General features: G+C 34.7%; 2 protein-coding genes across 3 annotated transcripts; one reads left to right on the forward strand and one right to left on the reverse strand.

The window, feature by feature from the left end:
* Positions 1-1,074: 1,074 nt before the first annotated feature.
* g3bp2a (G3BP stress granule assembly factor 2a) lies at positions 1,075-13,167 on the reverse strand. Of its 2 annotated transcripts, none has more exons than XM_048197207.1 (14): positions 13,127-13,167; positions 12,110-12,227; positions 11,937-12,018; positions 11,669-11,842; positions 9,654-9,744; positions 8,124-8,226; positions 7,767-7,953; positions 7,463-7,564; positions 7,243-7,345; positions 6,757-6,816; positions 6,498-6,623; positions 6,260-6,378; positions 3,233-3,482; positions 1,075-2,568 (listed from the first exon to the last, which is right to left on the reverse strand). In XM_048197207.1, the coding sequence occupies exons 1-14, from the start codon at positions 13,128-13,130 to the stop codon at positions 2,531-2,533; spliced, it is 1,557 nt and encodes a 518-aa protein (XP_048053164.1). In that variant the 5' UTR covers positions 13,131-13,167; the 3' UTR covers positions 1,075-2,530. The 2 variants fall into 2 exon arrangements, with proteins under 2 accessions (XP_048053164.1, XP_048053165.1); XM_048197208.1 differs by lacking the exon at positions 13,127-13,167 and adding an exon at positions 12,722-13,094.
* A 734-nt stretch (positions 13,168-13,901) lies between these two features.
* Positions 13,902-19,251, forward strand: ints12 (integrator complex subunit 12). The gene is made up of 6 exons (XM_048197209.1): positions 13,902-14,387; positions 14,471-14,626; positions 14,734-14,918; positions 16,787-16,946; positions 17,208-17,360; positions 18,466-19,251. Exons 1-6 carry the CDS (start codon positions 14,232-14,234, stop codon positions 19,075-19,077), a joined length of 1,422 nt encoding a protein of 473 aa, XP_048053166.1. The 5' UTR covers positions 13,902-14,231; the 3' UTR covers positions 19,078-19,251.
* The last annotated feature ends 21 nt before the right edge of the window (positions 19,252-19,272 follow it).

Raw genomic sequence — 19,272 nt, forward strand, 5'->3', positions numbered from 1 at the left:
TATATAAGTTTTAACAATAAATGCTCATCTTGAACTAGCTCTCTTCTTCTCTATTAGAGTTCTGGCAGTGTAGACGCTGCTAAGTGTATTACTGCCCTCCACAGGTCAAAGTTTGAACTAATTGTTATATACTTGCACTAGAATATTGTATATGACAATTTAGTTCTAATTTTGACCTGTGGAGGGCAGAAGAAGAAGCTAGTTCAAGATGAGCATTTATGGTTAAAATTTTTTTAGAAAATGAGCAATGGTTTCTCTAGATAAGACCCTTATTCCTCGTCTGGGATCGTGTAAAACATTTTGAAGCTGCAGTGAAACTGTAATTTTGACCTTCAACCGTTTGAGCTCCATTGAAGTCCACTATAAGGAGAATAATCCTGGAATGTTTTCATCAAAAACACTTGTTTGAAGAAAGAAAGACATGAACATCTTGGATGACATGGGGGTGAGTAAATTATCAGGACATTTTAATTTGAAAGTGAACTAATCCTTTAAAGACAGTATTTCACCCAATTGCTCCTTTTGTCATAACATTGAAGAAACAATTACCCTCTTATTTCAGAATTGTATTCATCGCAGTGTTTTGGATTGACTTCTGATTTTGTAAAAAAAGAAAAAGAGGGAAAAAACACATTTTGCCTCAAACTTATGTAATAGCCAACAAAAAAAAAAAAAAAAAAAAAAAAAACTTTGAAAATAGACCCATTTTTTTATTATTACATTTATAATTCTTTTATTTTTATTTTTACTACTCCTTGCACAATTTTACATTCATAAATTTAATTTTTCAAAGAAAAAACATTATTATATTATTATCAAGAAAGTTGTTGATATATATTTGAACTACTTAAAAAAATGGCTTGTATAATGCCATGGTGTAATACCTACTTCAAAATTAATATAATACACTTCAATTCATTTCAGTATTTCATGTATTGTAACCCACTTGGAATATTTTATTGTCTTAATGTTTCTAAATCTGCCAAATCTGCTATTTGTTGCAAGAAAAAGCATTTAAAACACCATGCTTATTAATCTTTCATTTATGAGTATATAAACAGACTGCAAGTGTTGTAAGATCTTGCACTGAACAGCACAGATTTCTGTTTATTGTATGTCAAGTCTAACACAATGAAATTTAATGAAAAAGAAAAGAAAGAAAGAAAAACAGTAATAAATAAACACCCAGTTGCAACATATTTTACTCATACAAATATGCAGTCCAAAGAAAATTATTTGGCAACCACCTGCTAATACAAAACCATGTTCTTGTTCCACCAAAATAAACTACATCTATAAACAGAGCATCTATAAATGTCACAATAACTGCAAGGAAGCCAAAGATAATATTTCACATTAGGATTAGAGGGTTAAAAGAACCTGATTAAATGATATGAACAAATTAAACAAAACAAAGTCTGATGCATATTTTGGGTTGAAAAGCACAGTTATTTGACCAAGCCCTATGGTGTAATGTCTTCTTTTTCTCTCTTGTAATCCAAATGTTCAAAGTATTTGGCTGATCGAAGGGCTTGAAGTCTAAATAGAAAGGCCATTGTGGCATTTATTTACACAGTAATTAAAACGTTCAAGGTCCCAAACTCAGAACACGTAAGAACTAGGTAGAGCAGATGGGCAAAGAAGGCTCTAGGCAGGACTTATTGGCATACTTTCTTTCAAAATCTTCCAAAAGTAAATGAATCTGCAACCAAAATCTCTTTTTATAGAGAACCAAGTTGTCCCCCGAAGAATGAAAAACAAACAAACAAACAAACAAACACAGTAATGCAATGTCCCTGATGAGGATTGTCCTAGAAATACTGCAAATAGTGCAATCTACCTGACACGGAAGACGTTAAACATCAAAAATAGCGCTACATCAAACTGTACTTACAAAATCAGTGCAAATTTTAGACTGAGTAACACTGCAAAATGAAAACAGTGCCTACTGTACTTATGGTTCCTCCAATTCATGAAGAATAGGATTCACATGTTCCTCATTATGACCAAGGCGGAAATGGGTATGGATATCAATCAAATAGATATATATATAAAAAAAACCCACAGCAGAAAATGCTTCCCCCCAAAAGGCATAAAAAAAGTACAAAATGTACATTAATGAAGTCTCTTACAACTCATGTGTGTTTTGAAAAACAGATTTACAATAAGCATTTTGACAAACTATTTTTCTAATCAGTGCTATTTAAAATGCTATTAATAACTGTAATTTCAATTAAAAAATTAATGCAAAACTAGTCAGTTTGGGAAAGTCAGAAATACACCAGCAAGGTTTCTCTGTAACCTGTATAAATACTGTCACGTTTTAATTTTTAAAAATAACAATGGCTAGGATGTAAACTGAAACTCGTGTCACAAAATTTGATTAAAGTTATGAAAACTGGGGGGAAAATGAAATTTGATAAAGTGACTCTGCCTTAAGAAAAACATTCAGCATAAATCCAAAACACCTTTACACAAAAATCCTGGTACCTCTCCACTTTACAGTTTCTTCTATTGCTGCTCCATTCACTTATTCAGGCAGAACCAGAACATAAAATGCTGTCAAATCTGTACATTTAAAAAAACAAAAAAACAAAACATAAACAAACAGAACAGGAGAGGACACAGTCTTGTCTCCACTCTCACTGTCTTTCAGATCACAATTAAATCCTTTCTTTTTCTTCTTTTATGACAGTTCAATACAGTTAAATTAAATACTGTTAGTTCGCCTACAGGTAGCCTTTATCTTATCAATGAGCTGATTAGTGTAATTTTCTAAATAATATGTAGCCTGAAAAAAATTGAAAAGGCCATCTTTCAATCTGCACATTTTACACCAATAGCAACTGGAAGGTAATCTAGTACGAAATGTCAGAAATTCTAGCGGCACTGAAAACACCTGACTTGCTTCCCCAGAAAGTTTGTAATTGTTACCATTTGATAAATGACAAACCAGAGGATCTGCAGCACAATTCCTATTTAAAGTGAATCGTGTGTTTTGAGTCATTAGGTTGTTCAAGTTGTTGATCTGTTTCACATGAAACAGCTGACATTCCGAAGGCAAAAATGCAAGTGTACAACGTAAGGAGTAAGAAAATAAGAAAAACAAAAACTGAAGTATGTATATGTTTTTACATAGACTTCTCAATATCATAATAAATGAACATTGTACTACTTCCAAACTACAAGGGGATCTCCTCTCAACGCCTCTGAGCAGTAAAACGGCCCTCACTTGAAGCCATGCCTCTCCCAGAGGCTATGCCTGGTTTAGGTACGGTGGCAACACGTGAAGGTGGGCCTCTGCCATCACGGTCTCGCATCATGCTGCTTCCGGCAATGCCACGCGGCCCTCCTGGACCACGATCACTACGTCTTGCGTCCCGACGATCTTCTCCACCTCCACTACGGGTTTCCCGCTCACGCATTGCCCTCGTCTTTTTCTCCTCCACGTTCAGACGTACCTCACCACGGAACATGATCGGCTAACCACAAAATGACATGTGGAGACAGTTATAAAATATTGTCATGGAACATGGGTTTTATTTTACCATGCCAAAATTGCACAGGAAAAACAAAAAGCTCACAGGAAATAAAACATACATTGACCAGTGTTATTTCTTATCACTGACATACTATTATTGTTTTTGTTAATATTTTGAATTTGCTTTCATTTTAATTTTAGTTAAAGCTGCAGTCCGCAATTTTTCCTCTTTGTCGCCATCTCTGTTTGAAACCTGCAATTGCAGTCATATGCAGAACAGCTCGTCAGCGCAGATGAATCTAATGCTTGCTGTCAATCACCGCACCGGTGTGGATACTGTACTTCAGAATCACAGATTCTACATCTTGAAAGTATGACCAATATAAGAATTTTCACTGGAAATTATCATCTGAACAAGTAAGTAACATGTCTGCCACTTTTATATTAGCGTTACCTGTAGATTTCAATTTCTGTAGCCACTCCACAGTCCAAAGTCTTTTGCTTTTTGACCATGGCTGAATCTCCAGTTGTCACTGAAGTTGTCACTATCCTCACATGATAAACAGACTAGCCTGGACGGGACTCCTTCCTTTCTGTTTACAGACATGACGTAATGATGCACAGGCGAACTGCTGCACGCTCGAATTTCCCACAGAAATCCACTATGTCGCTCTTATTATAAAACGTTATTACAAGCTTACCGTTGTGAATCAAGCTAAGATAATGAGATAGTTTTGAACACTGGCTGGTTATGTACTTGCTCAAAAATTGATTTTGGATCATTTTTAACCCAAAAAAAAAAATCACAGACTGCAGCTTTAAAGGTATTAGTAATTGTTTTGTTGTTAAATGTCTATATATATAGCTTTAAATGAAGTTTTTTATTTTATTTTACTACTAAAACTAAAATGAAAATGAGAAATGTTGCCTTGGAAACTAGCTAAAATAAAATAAGTTTATTTATATATATATATATATATATTATATATATATATATATATATATATATATATATATATATATATATATATATATATATATATATACAGTACAGTCCAAAAGTTTGGAACCACTAAGATTTTTAATGTTTTTAAAAGAAGTTTCGTCTGCTCACCAAGGCTACATTTATTTAATTAAAAATGCAGTAAAAAAAGAGTAATATTGTGAAATATTATTACAATTTAAAATAACTGTTTTCTATTTGCATATATTTCACAAAGTAATTTATTCCTGTGATGGCAAAGCTGAATTTTCAGCATCATTACTCCAGTCTTCAGTGTCACATGATCCTTCAGAAATCATTCTAATATGCTGATCTGCTGCTCAAGAAACATTTAATGTGTACAATTGTACAAAATATTTGTGCACAATATTTTTTTTCAGGATTATTTGATGAATAGAAAGTTCAAAAGAACAGTGTTTATCTGAAATCTAATCTTTTGTAACATTATAAATGTCTTTACTGCCACTTTTGATTGATTTAATGCATCCTTGCTGAATAAAAGTATTCATTTCTTTAATTTCTTTTCAAAAAAAGAAAAAGAAAAATTCTTACTGACCCCAAACTTTTGAACGGTAGTGTATAATGCTACAGAAGCTTTGTATTTCAGATAAATGCTGTTCTTTTGAACTTTCTATTCATCAAGGAATCCTGAAAAAAAAAGTACACAACTGTTTTCAACATTGAAAATAATCATAAATGTTTATTGAGCAGCAAATCAGCATATTAGAATGATTTCTGAAGGATCATGTGACACTGAAGACTGGAGTAACAATGCTGAAAATTCAGCTTTGCATCACAGGAATAAATTACTTTGTCAAATATATTTAAATAGTACACAGTTATTTTAAATTGTAATAATATTTCACAATATTACTGTTTTTTACTGTATTTTTAATTAAATAAATGTAGCCTTGGTGAGCAGACGAAACTTCTTTTAAAAACATTAAAAATCTTAGTGATTCCAAACTTTTGGACTGTATATATATATATATATATATATATATATATATATATATATATATATATATATATATATATATATATATAAGTTAACATTTATTTCAAGTATGTTTTCTTTAACAATGATAACCCTGATACTTCAATTCAATTCAACTGTATTAAGTAATGCCTTTGCTGCAAGCTTTTGTTGCAGGCGTCTTGTTTGGAAATACAGTCAATATCCAGACAGATCCTCCATACTTGCCTTGCAGTGCAAAATGAAACTAAAGGTTCCTTACAAGTGTATGTATCATCCAAGAATTTGGAAGTTATTTTGAAACAGTCATATTGAGGAGATGTTTGACCTCATGTCAAAACACTGGCTAGTCTTCTTTGACCAGACCAACCCTTTACAATCTGGACAGTATTGGTCTCACTGTGTTTTGCAAGAATTCAATTGACAAGATTGAACCATTTTGATAATATCCTCCTTGATTGCAGAGGACAGACCGGACATACATATACATTTATACCAGCTCATTTATCCTATTTACTCACTTAAAATCCACTTAAAATCATAAAAAATATCTTATATTGTGCATTTTAATGTTGTGATGTCATTGTCCATATTCACTAGTAACATTTAAAATGATTTATTTTATTTTTTAGTATTTTATTAAATATTGACCTTTTATAGGTCACCAGGCAAAACACAAAATTGTGACATCTTATTATGTATGAAATGTGTCTTGTGACGGCCAGAAATGTAAATTCAATGCATCCCCCCAAAAAACGTTTAAAACTACATTTACAAAAACAAAAATGGCTTTCCTTACTTTGACTCCTAAAATTCTTTGCACCGGCTCAGAATCATCAAAGACAACAAAGCCAAAGTTGGGAATCTTTCCTCCAGTGCCTTTGGTGTTGATTCGTAACTCAACAACATTTCCAAATGCTTGTTGGGAGAGACAAAGAACAATCAAATGTAAAGATGACTGATTAATAAATATGAGAGAACAAGGATCAATGCAATGGTTACCATGATCATTTAAACATCAAACAAAAACAACTTACTCATAAAGAAGTCTTTAAGTTCACTCTCATCAATGTCATGAGGGAGATTTCCAACAAACAGCTGATGACTGTCTGGATACCTGACAACTCTTCTGCTGTCCATTTCACTTGACTCATCACCCCTTCCTAAGCAACATCCGAGATTTCAACTGCTATGACTATGCAGGCACCAACAACACCAGTCTTTCTTTAACTATTAACAGCAGTATTGCCCAAACAAAACAGCTACAACATATTCACAATGGAAAAGCATATTTACCTTTATTTACAAAGCTGAAATGTGGTTTCCCAGTTTGAGATTCGGAAGATGAGATTCCATCTAATGATACATAATAAAAAACAATCAAAATTGTGTAATTAGTGTGACTGAGGGTGGGTTCACACTTGTAGTTTGGTACTCTTGGTTCTTTTGGTCCGGACCAAAAAGAAAATGATACATTTAGTTCTGGTTCCCTTAGCATTCATACTGTCGTTTTTAAACCCAACCTAAAGATGTCTTTGGTCCGTGTTGCGTTCATATTTCTGTCTAACCACACCAGAGTTCGTTTGAAAGTGGACCGAGACACACCTTTTTTTTTTTAGGGGTATCGGTCCAGTTGGCAGTTTGGATGGCAGCGTTCACACTTATTCAAATTAACCGGCCAAGTGTAAACACACACCCTGAATCACATCAATCCCAAAATAAAAATGACAAGGTTGTATGGAAACATTGTTTATCATACATTATTCCATTCTATATTCATACCAGATCTAGGCCCTCTTGAGGTTACTGAAGGTCTATCACGGATGCGCTGGTCACGTGGACGGATTGTAGCGGATGACACCTCTGGCTTGGTCTCAACTCTGGGCTGACAACAGTAAAAATCAAGAAAGCATGCAAATGAAACAAGGTTCAAGTATTGCTGGGTCAACAGCATTATATTAAAATGAGAAAGAAAGATATTAATGTATTCATAAGTATTTACCTGTGAGTTTGGTGCTTTAATAACATGTGGTTGACCTCCAGATGATGGAACAGTCCCACTGAGAGGCAAATTTTTGCTGGTCACAGAGGCCCAAGAAGAAGTCTGCCAGAGACATAAGAATTTTGCCCCAGCATAACTTATCAGGAATAATAATAAAAAAAATACTACTAGGCCTTTTTTGAATGAATTATACTGAAATAAGTGCAATAATTTGATAAATAAATAACTTTATCAAATTATCAAAGTACCTGTTTTAACCTAAATGACCTACATTTTAGAAACGGTACTAAACGTCAAAATTTACTTTAGGTGGTTCTTGTATGTTAGGTGGTGATTCCATAGGAACAGGAGACGGTGCCTTCTCCTCAAACTCCTCAACAACCTTCTCTTCTGCCTTGAGCTTCGGCTCCTCAATCTTGGGTTCAGGGGCAACTTCCGATTCTAGTTCCAGAACTGCTTCTTCATGAGCTTCTTCCACACCATTGTTACAGCTAAAGGTGAAAAAGAGAAGGATAAAGACCTATAGAAAACTCTTAAAATTCAAACAGAGCTGTGATTCACAATTTTCAAGATATTTACCCTAGCATACTGAATTGAGAATCATCTACAGTTATAGTCCAAGGAGGGTTTCTTTTTAAGTTCAAAGTGAAAAGTGGGTTACCTCACAGGATGGGGTTCATAACAGTTTGCATTATAGGGGCTCTCCTGGAGGGGTTCGGGTGATGGCTGCCTGTCTTCTGGCTCATCTGTCTCTTCTTCTGACTCTGTCCCAGCAAAATGTATGTTTAAAAAAGGTAAATCATTGAAAAAAAAGAACTGAATGAGCAAGTACCATCCTCTTACTTTAAAACATCTTAATTACTCTAGCTCTAAATGAACCAATTCAAAAAATATAGTTGGAAGACATAGGAATTACCAATAAAATGCTCCTTTTATGCCAGACAGAACTCAAGTGTTTTGTGTGGTTGACTTTCGTTTATAATGAGCCAGCCTCGACTGTTTACAGTATATCCTTAGCATCCATTCAAAAAACAAAGTTCTATCCCAAATGGTATATAGTTAAAAACAATTTGAGATAAGTTAAGGAATATCCTTGGTACAGTGGCTTTTTTAGATGTAGTATAATTTGTCCAATCTGTTTAAACAATCTTTTTGCGCATAAGGGCAGTGGAAAATGCTGCAACAATTTTTGCATTGCTATGGCTTGTAATAAATGGCAGTTTTAAATTTGAGTAAACTTTTGAAACACACAAACTGGGTTTCCATGTTTTATGGGGCTTTCCAAAGACATAATGAATTTTATACTGTATAAACCATTTATTCTATCCCATAACCCTACCTATCACAGAAAACTTTCTGCAGTTTCACATTTTCAAAAATCATCATTTAATATGATTTGTAAGTGGTTTTCCTCATGGGGACTAAAATGTCCCCCTCAAGATTTCGAACAGTGCCATCTTTGTGGGGACATTTTGGCCCCATAATATAGGGTTTACCAGGACCACACACACATACACTTGGGATGTATAACATTAAGTACTTTCCATTGATAAACTTTCACCAAACTTTAAAGCATCTAACTAAAGTATTGTGGTTTTGCAAAACACATAAAAATCATGTCCAGACAGACAAAAAATATTTCAGACTCATCAAAAGATTTGTAAAGAATTGACCTAAAATGTATGTATAATTCATACAATATTGAAGTGTGGTCTTATATGTACTTATTTGAGCTAAATTCGAGCTAATTTGTTCCTGATGTGGAGAGATTTTCATGTAAAATTTGAAGTTTCTAGTTTCTAGCTCAAATAGGGTAGCAGGGCGGATGTTTAGAACATTGCAAATTTAATCGCTAGTTGCTAGGCAACTGCATATCACATCCATCTCAAAACTACACAAAATATTAATAACCACAGATCATTTATGCACACAAAGTAAGATGAATTTTCACTAAATGCATAAAAAGTGAGGAAGAAGAATAAATGTAGCTGCAAATGGAAATCATTGGGGTCCAAGCAGATTGTAAAAGTGGAGAAAATGAGCTAGAGCAGCTTAGCCGAAACAACTGGGCAGAAATACCAATGTCAAGACATATTCCACTAATAATTTCGGATATGAGGGGCGATAGTCTTTTCATAGATGCTGTAATATATGAATAGTACACATGTAATGTCTTTAGTTCTCAACTAACCTTCATCAAGCTCAGCCTCAGAGTCCCCAAAGACCTCGTCTTCATATCGGAAGATGTCGTTGTGAACATAAAACTTATTTGCCACAGAACCCTAGACACCAATTTAAAAAAAAAAAAAAAAAAAAAAAAAAAAAAGACTTTCAGATTAGCTCACCCACTGGCTATACAGGTTATGTAAAATTCAAATATTCTGAACATACTAGCAAACAGAAGGACAAGTTTGTTCTTAGCATCATGATCAACAGGAAAATTAAAATTAAATTAACAGTAGATACTTAACAATAAAGACTGATGAAAAGTATATGATTTGAAGCTTGTGTTTTTTTTCTTAGTAAATCCATTATTTATATGTATAAATCCATTGTTTTCACACCATTATATCAGGCTTATATTTGTCATTTCCGTTATTTGTCTGTTCCGTTAAGTCACAATGAAAAATTGACAATTCTTATTTTTTATGGCATTATTTTATATATTGCGGTATATACAGTATTAGCATGCAGTATATTATAAATGATGTATCCTGCGTGCACATCTTTTTTTTTTTTAATTCATTTTCTCTCCCCTTTGCAACAACATCTTTTCTCTTCTCTGATGACATGTGAACTGGATTGAGGGCAGGACAATAACCTCTCCCCTCTGACAACCTGTCACTCACATGACATCACCACAGCAGCAAATTACAACAATCCATTCAATTTCAGATATACAAAATGAAGTTCTGCCCTACATTTTGTATCATTCAAGAAGCCGTTTCACTCAGATATACATCACACTAGGGAAGAAAAGACAATCACAACTTCCGTTTCATGGCAACTTTAAATAAATGTCAACAGATTGAATCCGGTGTCTGTAACTTATCAGTGTAAATAAACGTACTTGCCATTTTATAACAAATTCAGGGTCTCTCATAAATAATGTATAAATGTGGTGGTGTGTATAAATATTATAATATTATAATATTTAGTGTGTATAATAATGTGCTTCTTAACTAAATGTGACCACTTTTCTTTTACATTAGTAAACTTGAGTAAATTACAAAAATTACAAAAGTGCTTTCCATATTGTATTGGTTACAGGCGGCTATAAAGCATAGAATACCTTTAAAAAAGTATTTACCACCACCTTAGACTTTTTCAAGATTTGTTTTCAAGGAAGACAAAGAGCCCACTGAAGTGGAAAGCCAAAGAAACAACATGTCACGTTAAAGGTGCAGTAAGCAATTTCTGAAAAACGCTGTCAAAAATTGAAATCAACACCCAAACAAACAATTTTGTTAACATTCGCTAGATGTCCGTTCTGTGTGTGTGCTGAAAAATGTTGTTGTTTGTATATATAGTCCTGGTTATGTAAATTGGAGTAAAAACAAAGTTTCACAGAACCAAGATATGCTGTTGTTGTTAAATCACAACTGGTTCATCCATACTTGAGCGAGCTGTCTGATGCACCGACCGCCTGTGTTGCATAGAATGTTTGCTATTTTGGGGCCGGGCAATGAAGGGAGGGGTGTTTCTTTTGGGTAGAGGTGTGTTTGTTTGGGTGGGGGTTGATTTCAAATATCAAAAATGTTTCTCAGAAATTGCTTACTGCACATTTAATATCCTGGTGTGGCCAAGTCAGAGTTCAGATGTCAATCCAATTGAGAATATATGGGTGTATTTGAATAAAGGTCATTCCACTCATGATCTCCAATCAACCTGATTGAGCTTTAGCAGTTCTGCCAAGAAAAATTCCAGTGGCCAGATGTGCAAATCTGCATCTATCTACACAAATACTATAATTGCACACCTACAAAATATTAACTTGGGGATGAATACCTATAAAAATGTTTATTTGGTGTTTACAGCAATACATTTTGACAAATCTGTAGAAATGTATTCGCAGTAATCGATTTTAAAAAATCCTAAATAAATCCTGCTGCTAAAACTTTTGAGGTGGTCATTACCTTTTATAGGTAACGTATAATGCATTTGTTTGAACGATGACTACGTATGACATGTTATTATTATACGCACCTCTGGGGCCAGCACAAATGTCTGCAGGAACTTCCTCATGGGCTGTCCATTATTGGAAAGTTCTCCCATGACCTGGACAACCACACCATCACTCAGAGTGGCATGGGCATCCACATGCCGGATTTTTGTGTGGCACTCACTGAATTGCAGGGACATTACCTTCTTATGTATCTCCTATAGATGAGGAAAAGAGATGCTGCTGAATATCTTTATAATTCCGATATTTTCACAGATTATTCATGAACAAATGACTAACATTAAGACTTACAGCTTGCCCATAGACTGCTTCTGAAAGCTTTCCATTCGAATCCAGTCCACCATGGACATAGGATGAGTTGCGTCCATAAAATCTGAATTATGCGAGTTTTGAATCATTTTTATTTTTCAGATGAAAATGCCATGAAATATGATGCGATGAAATTATGAATTTATGCAGCATACCTGTGCAGAAAGTCTGGCGCTTTATTGAGAAGTGTGTAATACTGTCTCACAAACTCCCGCCCTACCAGCAGGGGACTGGGCTTCTCCATCACCATTTCTTTGCTAAAAAAGTCAGAATCTGAAGGGGGAAAAATATTGTTAATGATAATAATAATAATCATCAAAATTTGTTGCAGACTCGGGGTCCAAAATTATATATATGTAAAAAATAAGACAATATATACACAACAACAATAATAATAATAATAATAATAAAGAAAAAAAAAGTCCCAAAAACATTTTTTTAAAATCTTTTTTTATTTTTTATTATTTATCATTTGTATTATCATTAACGTTCCAAGAACGCTTTAAATATATCTTCATGTAATTTATTATAATGGTGCTTACATGAGGGCTGTATGGAATTCGTTAAAAAAAAAAAGAAAAAAAGACAGCAATCTTTCAACTTTACTCTCTGATATCTGACAGTAACGTCACAATCAACATTATCTATGCGCAATATATATATATAGATATATTTGACATCTGATCGAATTCTGTTAGACTAGAGAGAAATGAAGCAGGTCGAAATTAACTGAAATGATTTAGGATTTATATATTTGAGACACTTACCTTTTTCTGGGATTTATTTGATTTTATCTAAGTTATTAAATGAATAAGAATAATTATTAAGTCGTCTCATATAATTATAACAGTTGTATGTGTGTTAGCGCCAGCTGCTTGAAATCACAGAGAGAAAAATTCCATCTATGCTGTGTTATTAATGGAAATGCTGCTGTTTAGATCCTTATTGTCTAACCCCTGCGATCTGGGACAAGAACCCCCGTCACACTGGCAACAGCCAATCAGCTTCTTACACTCGACAGCACAATTATGACGTTCCTACAACGCATTCTTCAGACCCCTGTCAACAACACTATAATCGACACGATTTGCTGTTAAATTAGCGAAATAAATAGTCTTAGATGGCTATATGAGAACAGGGTTTTAAGAGTTCATCACAAAGTCTTTACTGACCCATTTCATCGAGGATATTACAATTTTACGCACTACGTAGCATTTCCTTGTGTTACAATTATTATTGTCCGACTCATTTGATTTTTAAATTCACTGACACGCTACTATTTTTGCTGTTGTTTTTATTTGCTAATAACTGTACAGTGCTATGTATAAATAATTTGGAAGTTAATATCTCTTTTGTGGGGTGTTGTGGCTGAATATGATAGCTGAAATGCATCGCTTATACCGGTATGATTTAAAAGAAACACAAAGCGTCATCAGAGAGAAATAAAAGACTAGATTGCAAATATCGCTACAAAATTTGTCGTCCTATAGGGGGCACTTGACGGCTCAGAAAACAGGATATTCCAGTGAGACACATTCAAATCTCAGGGCGTTGTTTGTCTTATTAGAGAAATTTGTACACTAAAGTATAATAACATAACTCAGTTTATTCCAATGAATATTGTCTAACCTACAAATTAGTTCCACCCACGTAATTCCCTTTTTTTAAAATCATCCCAATCTAGTAATCAGAAACGACCGTGATTGATCCATTTTGACCAGCAGTTAGAAAAGTAACAACTATCACGTGACAACATCCTCCACGTGTTGTTTCATCATTTATGTGGACAATAATAATTTTGTAAATTAAAATTGCGTAAATATTATCTTCGAATTAGAAACAGATAAAATATATTTATTAGAAAATAGAAGAATTGAAAACAGACGATCGGTCCATCTGACCAATTATAGACAACAGCCCTGATGCTAAGCCCCTCCCATTTCAGTCAAATCATGCGCTTTCTACTCGCTCTATTTCTATTAGGTAGTCAGTCAGACCATTTCAAGCAGCAAGATACTCACTGTTAACTTTGGTAATAAGTGCTAAGGATAATACTGTGGTTTTCTACTGTTTATAAAACGTGTTTTACACAAAAGCTTGAAGACGTTTATTTCGAGTCAATCGGTTCAGGTTGCTTAGTTATATTAAAAATACTAGAGATTTTACGAGATAGAAATGCGGGTTATCTAGTGTTATTCGCTTATACAACACATTAAACTCCTTAGGAAGAGGGCTGATTCGTTGTCTCATGTAAAGTCATATAATAACTGCTAAGCAATGGCTGGAACAGTAAGTCTAGAGCTAGACCCCATCTTTCTGAAGGGACTGGGGTACCTTCACTCCAAGAGCAAAGACTCAGCAGAGAAACTCAAGGCCCTGCTGGATGAGTCTTTATCCAGGGGCAGTGACTCCATCTATAGGACATCACTGAAGGTGATCAAATCACAAAGGTATTTTTTATGTTTGGAATTTAATTGTTAGATGTTTTAATGTGTATCTCATTTTCCATTCATTAGGAAGCCGAAGTGAGCAAAGTGTCATTACCAAAAATGACCAAACAAGACTCCAAATCCTCCTCCAGTTCATCATCATCATCCTCCATCAGCAGCAGCAGTAAATCAAGTAGCTCAGAGAAGACCAAGAAAGAGGCAGAGAAAAGATCTTTGGAAAAGGTTTTTTATTTATTATTGTAAAAAAAATGTATTATTTATTATTGTAAATATGATATAACTTGAAAAGCTCACCCTAACTCACTAATTTAAGATCATATGATGTGTAGATTAGGGTTGATCCTGGAGAAGGAGCGGAGCCACCTAAAAAGCCTCGTGTGGAAAAGCAGGACAGTCATCCCTCTCCGATTGCTTTTCAAACCAAGGACATTCCCATCCCAGATTTCACAGACATTGATGAAACCAACGCTGATGACTTTGCCATGGAAATGGGTCTTGCTTGTGTGGTTTGTCGGTGAGTGATGTACCATATCACACCGGCCTAAACTAAGGCCTGGTTACCAGAACGTTACTGGTTCGGATCCCACAATGACCATGATTTATCACCATTGTGACATTTAAACTTTGATTCATTTAGGATAAAAGCTGTTAAATTGCCACTTAACATTCTTTCTTACCCTAAACAAATGCATTACAAAATAAGTACAAATATGAGCTAAAACCAAAACTGGAATTAAAAATACATCAAAACTATATAGACAAAAAAAAAAAAAAACATGTACAAAATGACTAAAACTTAAAGGTGATAAAGAGGATCTTTTCGTCGACTGAGAAACCAAAGACTGTTACTGAGTTTTTGAAATGAGCGCATGCGTAAGAACAACCCCCCCTCCTTTCGAGGGAACGCCTCCCAAAACTCGTGCACGAGTATTGGAAAACACAAGTGTTTACCACCGGCATTCGCTGTATCGTGTTAGTGGATTCATTATGTCGGACTCACCGCAGGTAACTCATAATCTGCAGTTGTTACTCCTGTCTCCTGACAAAAACATTGCATGCAGCACCTGTGGAGTGTGGAAAGTTACTGGAGAGCGCAGCCGCGCTCGTCTCTCACAAGGAACGTCATTGCAGTGATTGACAAGCCAGAGGGCCAATCGTTTACGCGATGATCGCGTAAACGATTGGCTGATGTTTTTAAGGCCCTACCTCATGCACAGATGATGTATATTAATTTTATTCCTTTCAGTGCACCTAATAAATAGTCTTTTATCAATTTCTAAAGACAGTTTCAAGTAATATTGCAAAAATGTATAAAACAAAACATCCTCTTTAGCACCTTTAAACTAAATATAAAAATAAAAGCTAATTCAAAATATTAGTAAATACTATAATAGTATAAAAAATATAATTTATAGAAAAGTTTATAAATATTATTTAGGGCTGCACAATAAAAGCGCAATTAACATGAAATCATGTTTAAACCGATTTGGCTTAGTGCGATTATGAAATGGTAAAAACTGCGATTTAATATTTTTTTTTTTTTTTTTTTTGTCAGTGCACGGCTCTTTGATCAGTAGTAAATGCTGCTTCGTCTGAAAGCACTGCGAGTTTGAGTCGCTTATAATGTGCATTTAAAAAAGCAACACGCATCAAACATCTTTCCAAACATGAGAAGCATTTATGAACCTCTTGTCCAACAAAGGCAACTTTTAATAACATGTTTTTACTCCAAACTTACTTCATAATAATTAGTTGAGTGTTTGAAAACATCCTTCTCTGAGATTATGTGGCTTCTTACACAGAATATGGCACACAACATATTTTTATAGTTTTCCATACAGTGATAAATGCTATGTCGATTTTAGTATTGAAGTATAAATATACTTTATTATCATGAAAATACCCGAGAAGGCTTGAAGAACTCAGATAAACCATATATAAACATAGTCATGTGTTTAATAGTCATGTTCAATCAATCAAAGTGTTTCAATCGTCTGTTTATTCAGCTGCAGCAATATTATGATGCCCATGGGGATTTCCTGGAACGATATGCGTTATATATCGAGTTTCTGCGCGAGACTGCCCTTTGGCTTTCAGATGGAGCAACATTTACTACTGATCACATAGCCATGCTTCACCGAGAAGCTGCGCATAAAAAAATCACAGCCTTTGCCAAAATTGCGTGACGTGCGGTTTAATTTTGATTAATTGTGCAGCCCTATTATTATTATTATTATTATTATTATTATTATTATTATTATTATTATTATGGTTTTGACTATATTTGAGTTTATTTGATCAACTTTTTTGGAACTGTATTTGTCTCGTCACTGTTGATGAGCCATGTATGTGTGAAATTAATCCAGCTTTCTTTTCTCTCAGGCAAATGACTGTCACTTCTGGCAATCAACTAGTGGAGTGTCAAGAATGTCATAATCTGTATCATCAGGAGTGTCACAAACCTCAAGTTACTGACAAGGATGTCAATGACCCACGGCTAGTGTGGTATTGTGCTCGATGCACCAGGCAAATGAAACGAATGGTGAGAATTTTATGACAATAAGTTAGATGTCACTTAATACATTTGATATAATACACTGAAAAAGAAATCGCTAGTAAATTTCACAAAGAAACAGCAAGTAACATTGAATTAGTGTGAAATTTTGAAGTAGAAAAACTGAAGTAGTATTTTCTTGTAAAACGTGCTCCAATTATATTTGTTTTATGTACAACTTTAAAAAAAAATGTACAGTGTAGTAGCAACACTCAGTGTCATCTCTTGTGATGTCTTTTCATGTCTCAGGCCCAAAAGACTCAGAAACCTCCACAGAAACCAGCTCCTGCTTTGGCAACAGCTGTACCCATGTTGAAAGATCCACTAGTGAAGAAAGCAGAACTAAAGCCTAAACCTGAAACAACTGGTTCATTCCAGGCCTTTAAGAGAACAGAGGTGAAGGTGAGTGTATACACACCAGTAGAAATTATAGACAAGGGGTCTCAAAATCAAACTATTTGCATCAAGTGAACAGTTAAAGGGTTAGTTAAAAAAAAAAAAAAATCTTATCAATTAATCACTCTCATGTCATTCTTACCCCGCAAGACTTTTGTTCATCTTCAAAACATAAATGAAGATATTCTAAATGAAATCTGAGAGATTTCTGTCCCTGTACTGACAGACCACACAACTACCAATTTGTTGCTTCAAAAAGTTTATATAAAGAGATCATAAAACTGATCCATATAAATCGAGCTTCTTGGTCCAAATTTTCTAAAGAGACTCAATCACTTTAAATGCTTTATATTCGTTTTTTTCTTAGTTAAGTTTATCATTAGGGTTTTTGATGTGCACTTTTTCTTTTTGGAATTTTCTGTCTGAAAACATTAATCACACTTTACTTTGGGACAGTTTTGGCCTAATGATTAGAGAGTCGGACTTGTAACCTGAAGGTCGCGGGTCGCAAGGCACCTAACCCCCAGTCGCTCTCCAGGTGCCGCAGCAAAAATGGCTGCCCACTGCTCTGGGTGTGTGTTTGTGTGTTTGTTCAATACTCACTCCTGTGTGTGTACACTTGGATGGGTGAAATGAGTATGACATCGTACTTGGTTACATGTTACGTCACACAACAAGTCCAGTTTTCCCTGCATATAGTTTTATCTAGTTTTTCCCTGCAAGCATCCGGTTGTTTGCTGTCATCACTTAGGCTACATCTTTGCATTTAAATTCATGCTTTAGGCTTGTGATAAGCATAATGTTTAAAAAAAAAAAAAAAAAAAAAAAAAAAAAAAAAAAAATATATATATATATATATATATATATATATATATATATATATATATATATATATATATTATTTTTTTCCCCAACTTTTTTTAGTGTTTAATGTTACAAAGGGAGTTATTGTCTATATCAGTAAGCACTGTTTCTGAACTCCTCTATTGTAGTCTTGAGTTTTCTTCTGGAAAGTACACATCACGATATTCCTCATTTAAATAAATATTTTAAATAATTTAATTAACTTCTTTATTATTTTTTTTTTGTTGTTGTTTTGTTTTTTGTCCAGGCGTCTGCGGCATCAGGAAACTCCTCCAGCAGTAGCTCATCTTTACCCCAAGGCCTTACAGGATGGGCTGCCTTTACTAAGACCTCAAATGTAGGACCTTCCAGTACCAAGTTGAGCACCAGTCAGCCAGGTAGCAGTAAATCAACCGCACCTCCCTCAGGCTCTAAACCTGTGGGACTCTCTGCGCTGGCCAATGTTAAGCCTGGTCTGGCTAATAAACCTTCAGGAGGCAGCAATGGTGGAAGTGGTAATGGAAACAATGGCTCCAGCACAGTACCTATGAAACCACCCCCTCCACTCACACTTGGCAAGCAAGTGTTGAGTCGCTCAGCCAGTGGAGATAGCTTGGGAAAAATGACTGTGACTGGATCTTTGTCACCTGGGGCAGCACCCTCTAGCAGCCTGGGAGGCAGCAGTGGGTCTGGAGGCAATGGAGGGGGCAATGGGGGCAATAGTGGTGGCAGTAGCAGCAGCAACAACAACAACAACAGCAATGGAGCAAAAGCCTCAGCTGATGGCAAGACACCCACTTCCCAGGAGTCTCAGCTCAATGCTATGAAACGCCTACAGATGGTGAAAAAGAAGGCAGCACAGAAGAAACTGAAGAAATGAGTAGAAAGAAGACAGACTACTATGTTAAAGAGCAAGTCAAATCCGGTTTTTCAAAACATATACTTGAATGTTACTGGTCTTTCTGAAGCGGTTTGGTTTGAAGATGTGACAATAATGATGTGTCAAGCTGCTCATTTTAATGTGTTCAATAAATAACACCTTTTTTTTAAGAAATTGATTTTTAACCTTTTTTTT

This window comes from Megalobrama amblycephala, linkage group LG7 (genome assembly GCF_018812025.1).
Source record: "Megalobrama amblycephala isolate DHTTF-2021 linkage group LG7, ASM1881202v1, whole genome shotgun sequence".
Classification (NCBI taxonomy): Eukaryota; Metazoa; Chordata; class Actinopteri; order Cypriniformes; family Xenocyprididae; genus Megalobrama; species Megalobrama amblycephala.

What these genes read in the sequence shown, in the direction of transcription:
- ints12 (XM_048197209.1), top strand. Translation starts at nt 14,232, where the DNA reads ATGGCTGGAACAGTAAGTCTAGAGCTAGACCCCATCTTTCTGAAGGGA. An exon ending in CCAGGCAAATGAAACGAATG is followed by an intron (nt 16,947 to 17,207) that starts GTGAGAATTTTA and finishes TTCATGTCTCAG; the next exon opens with GCCCAAAAGACTCAGAAACC. An exon ending in TTAAGAGAACAGAGGTGAAG is followed by an intron (nt 17,361 to 18,465) that starts GTGAGTGTATAC and finishes TTTTTTGTCCAG; the next exon opens with GCGTCTGCGGCATCAGGAAA.
- g3bp2a (XM_048197207.1), bottom strand. An exon ending in ACATACAAGAACCACCTAAA is followed by an intron (nt 7,565 to 7,766) that starts GTAAATTTTGAC and finishes TGTCTCTGGCAG; the next exon opens with ACTTCTTCTTGGGCCTCTGT. An exon ending in ACTTAAAGACTTCTTTATGA is followed by an intron (nt 6,379 to 6,497) that starts GTAAGTTGTTTT and finishes TCTCCCAACAAG; the next exon opens with CATTTGGAAATGTTGTTGAG.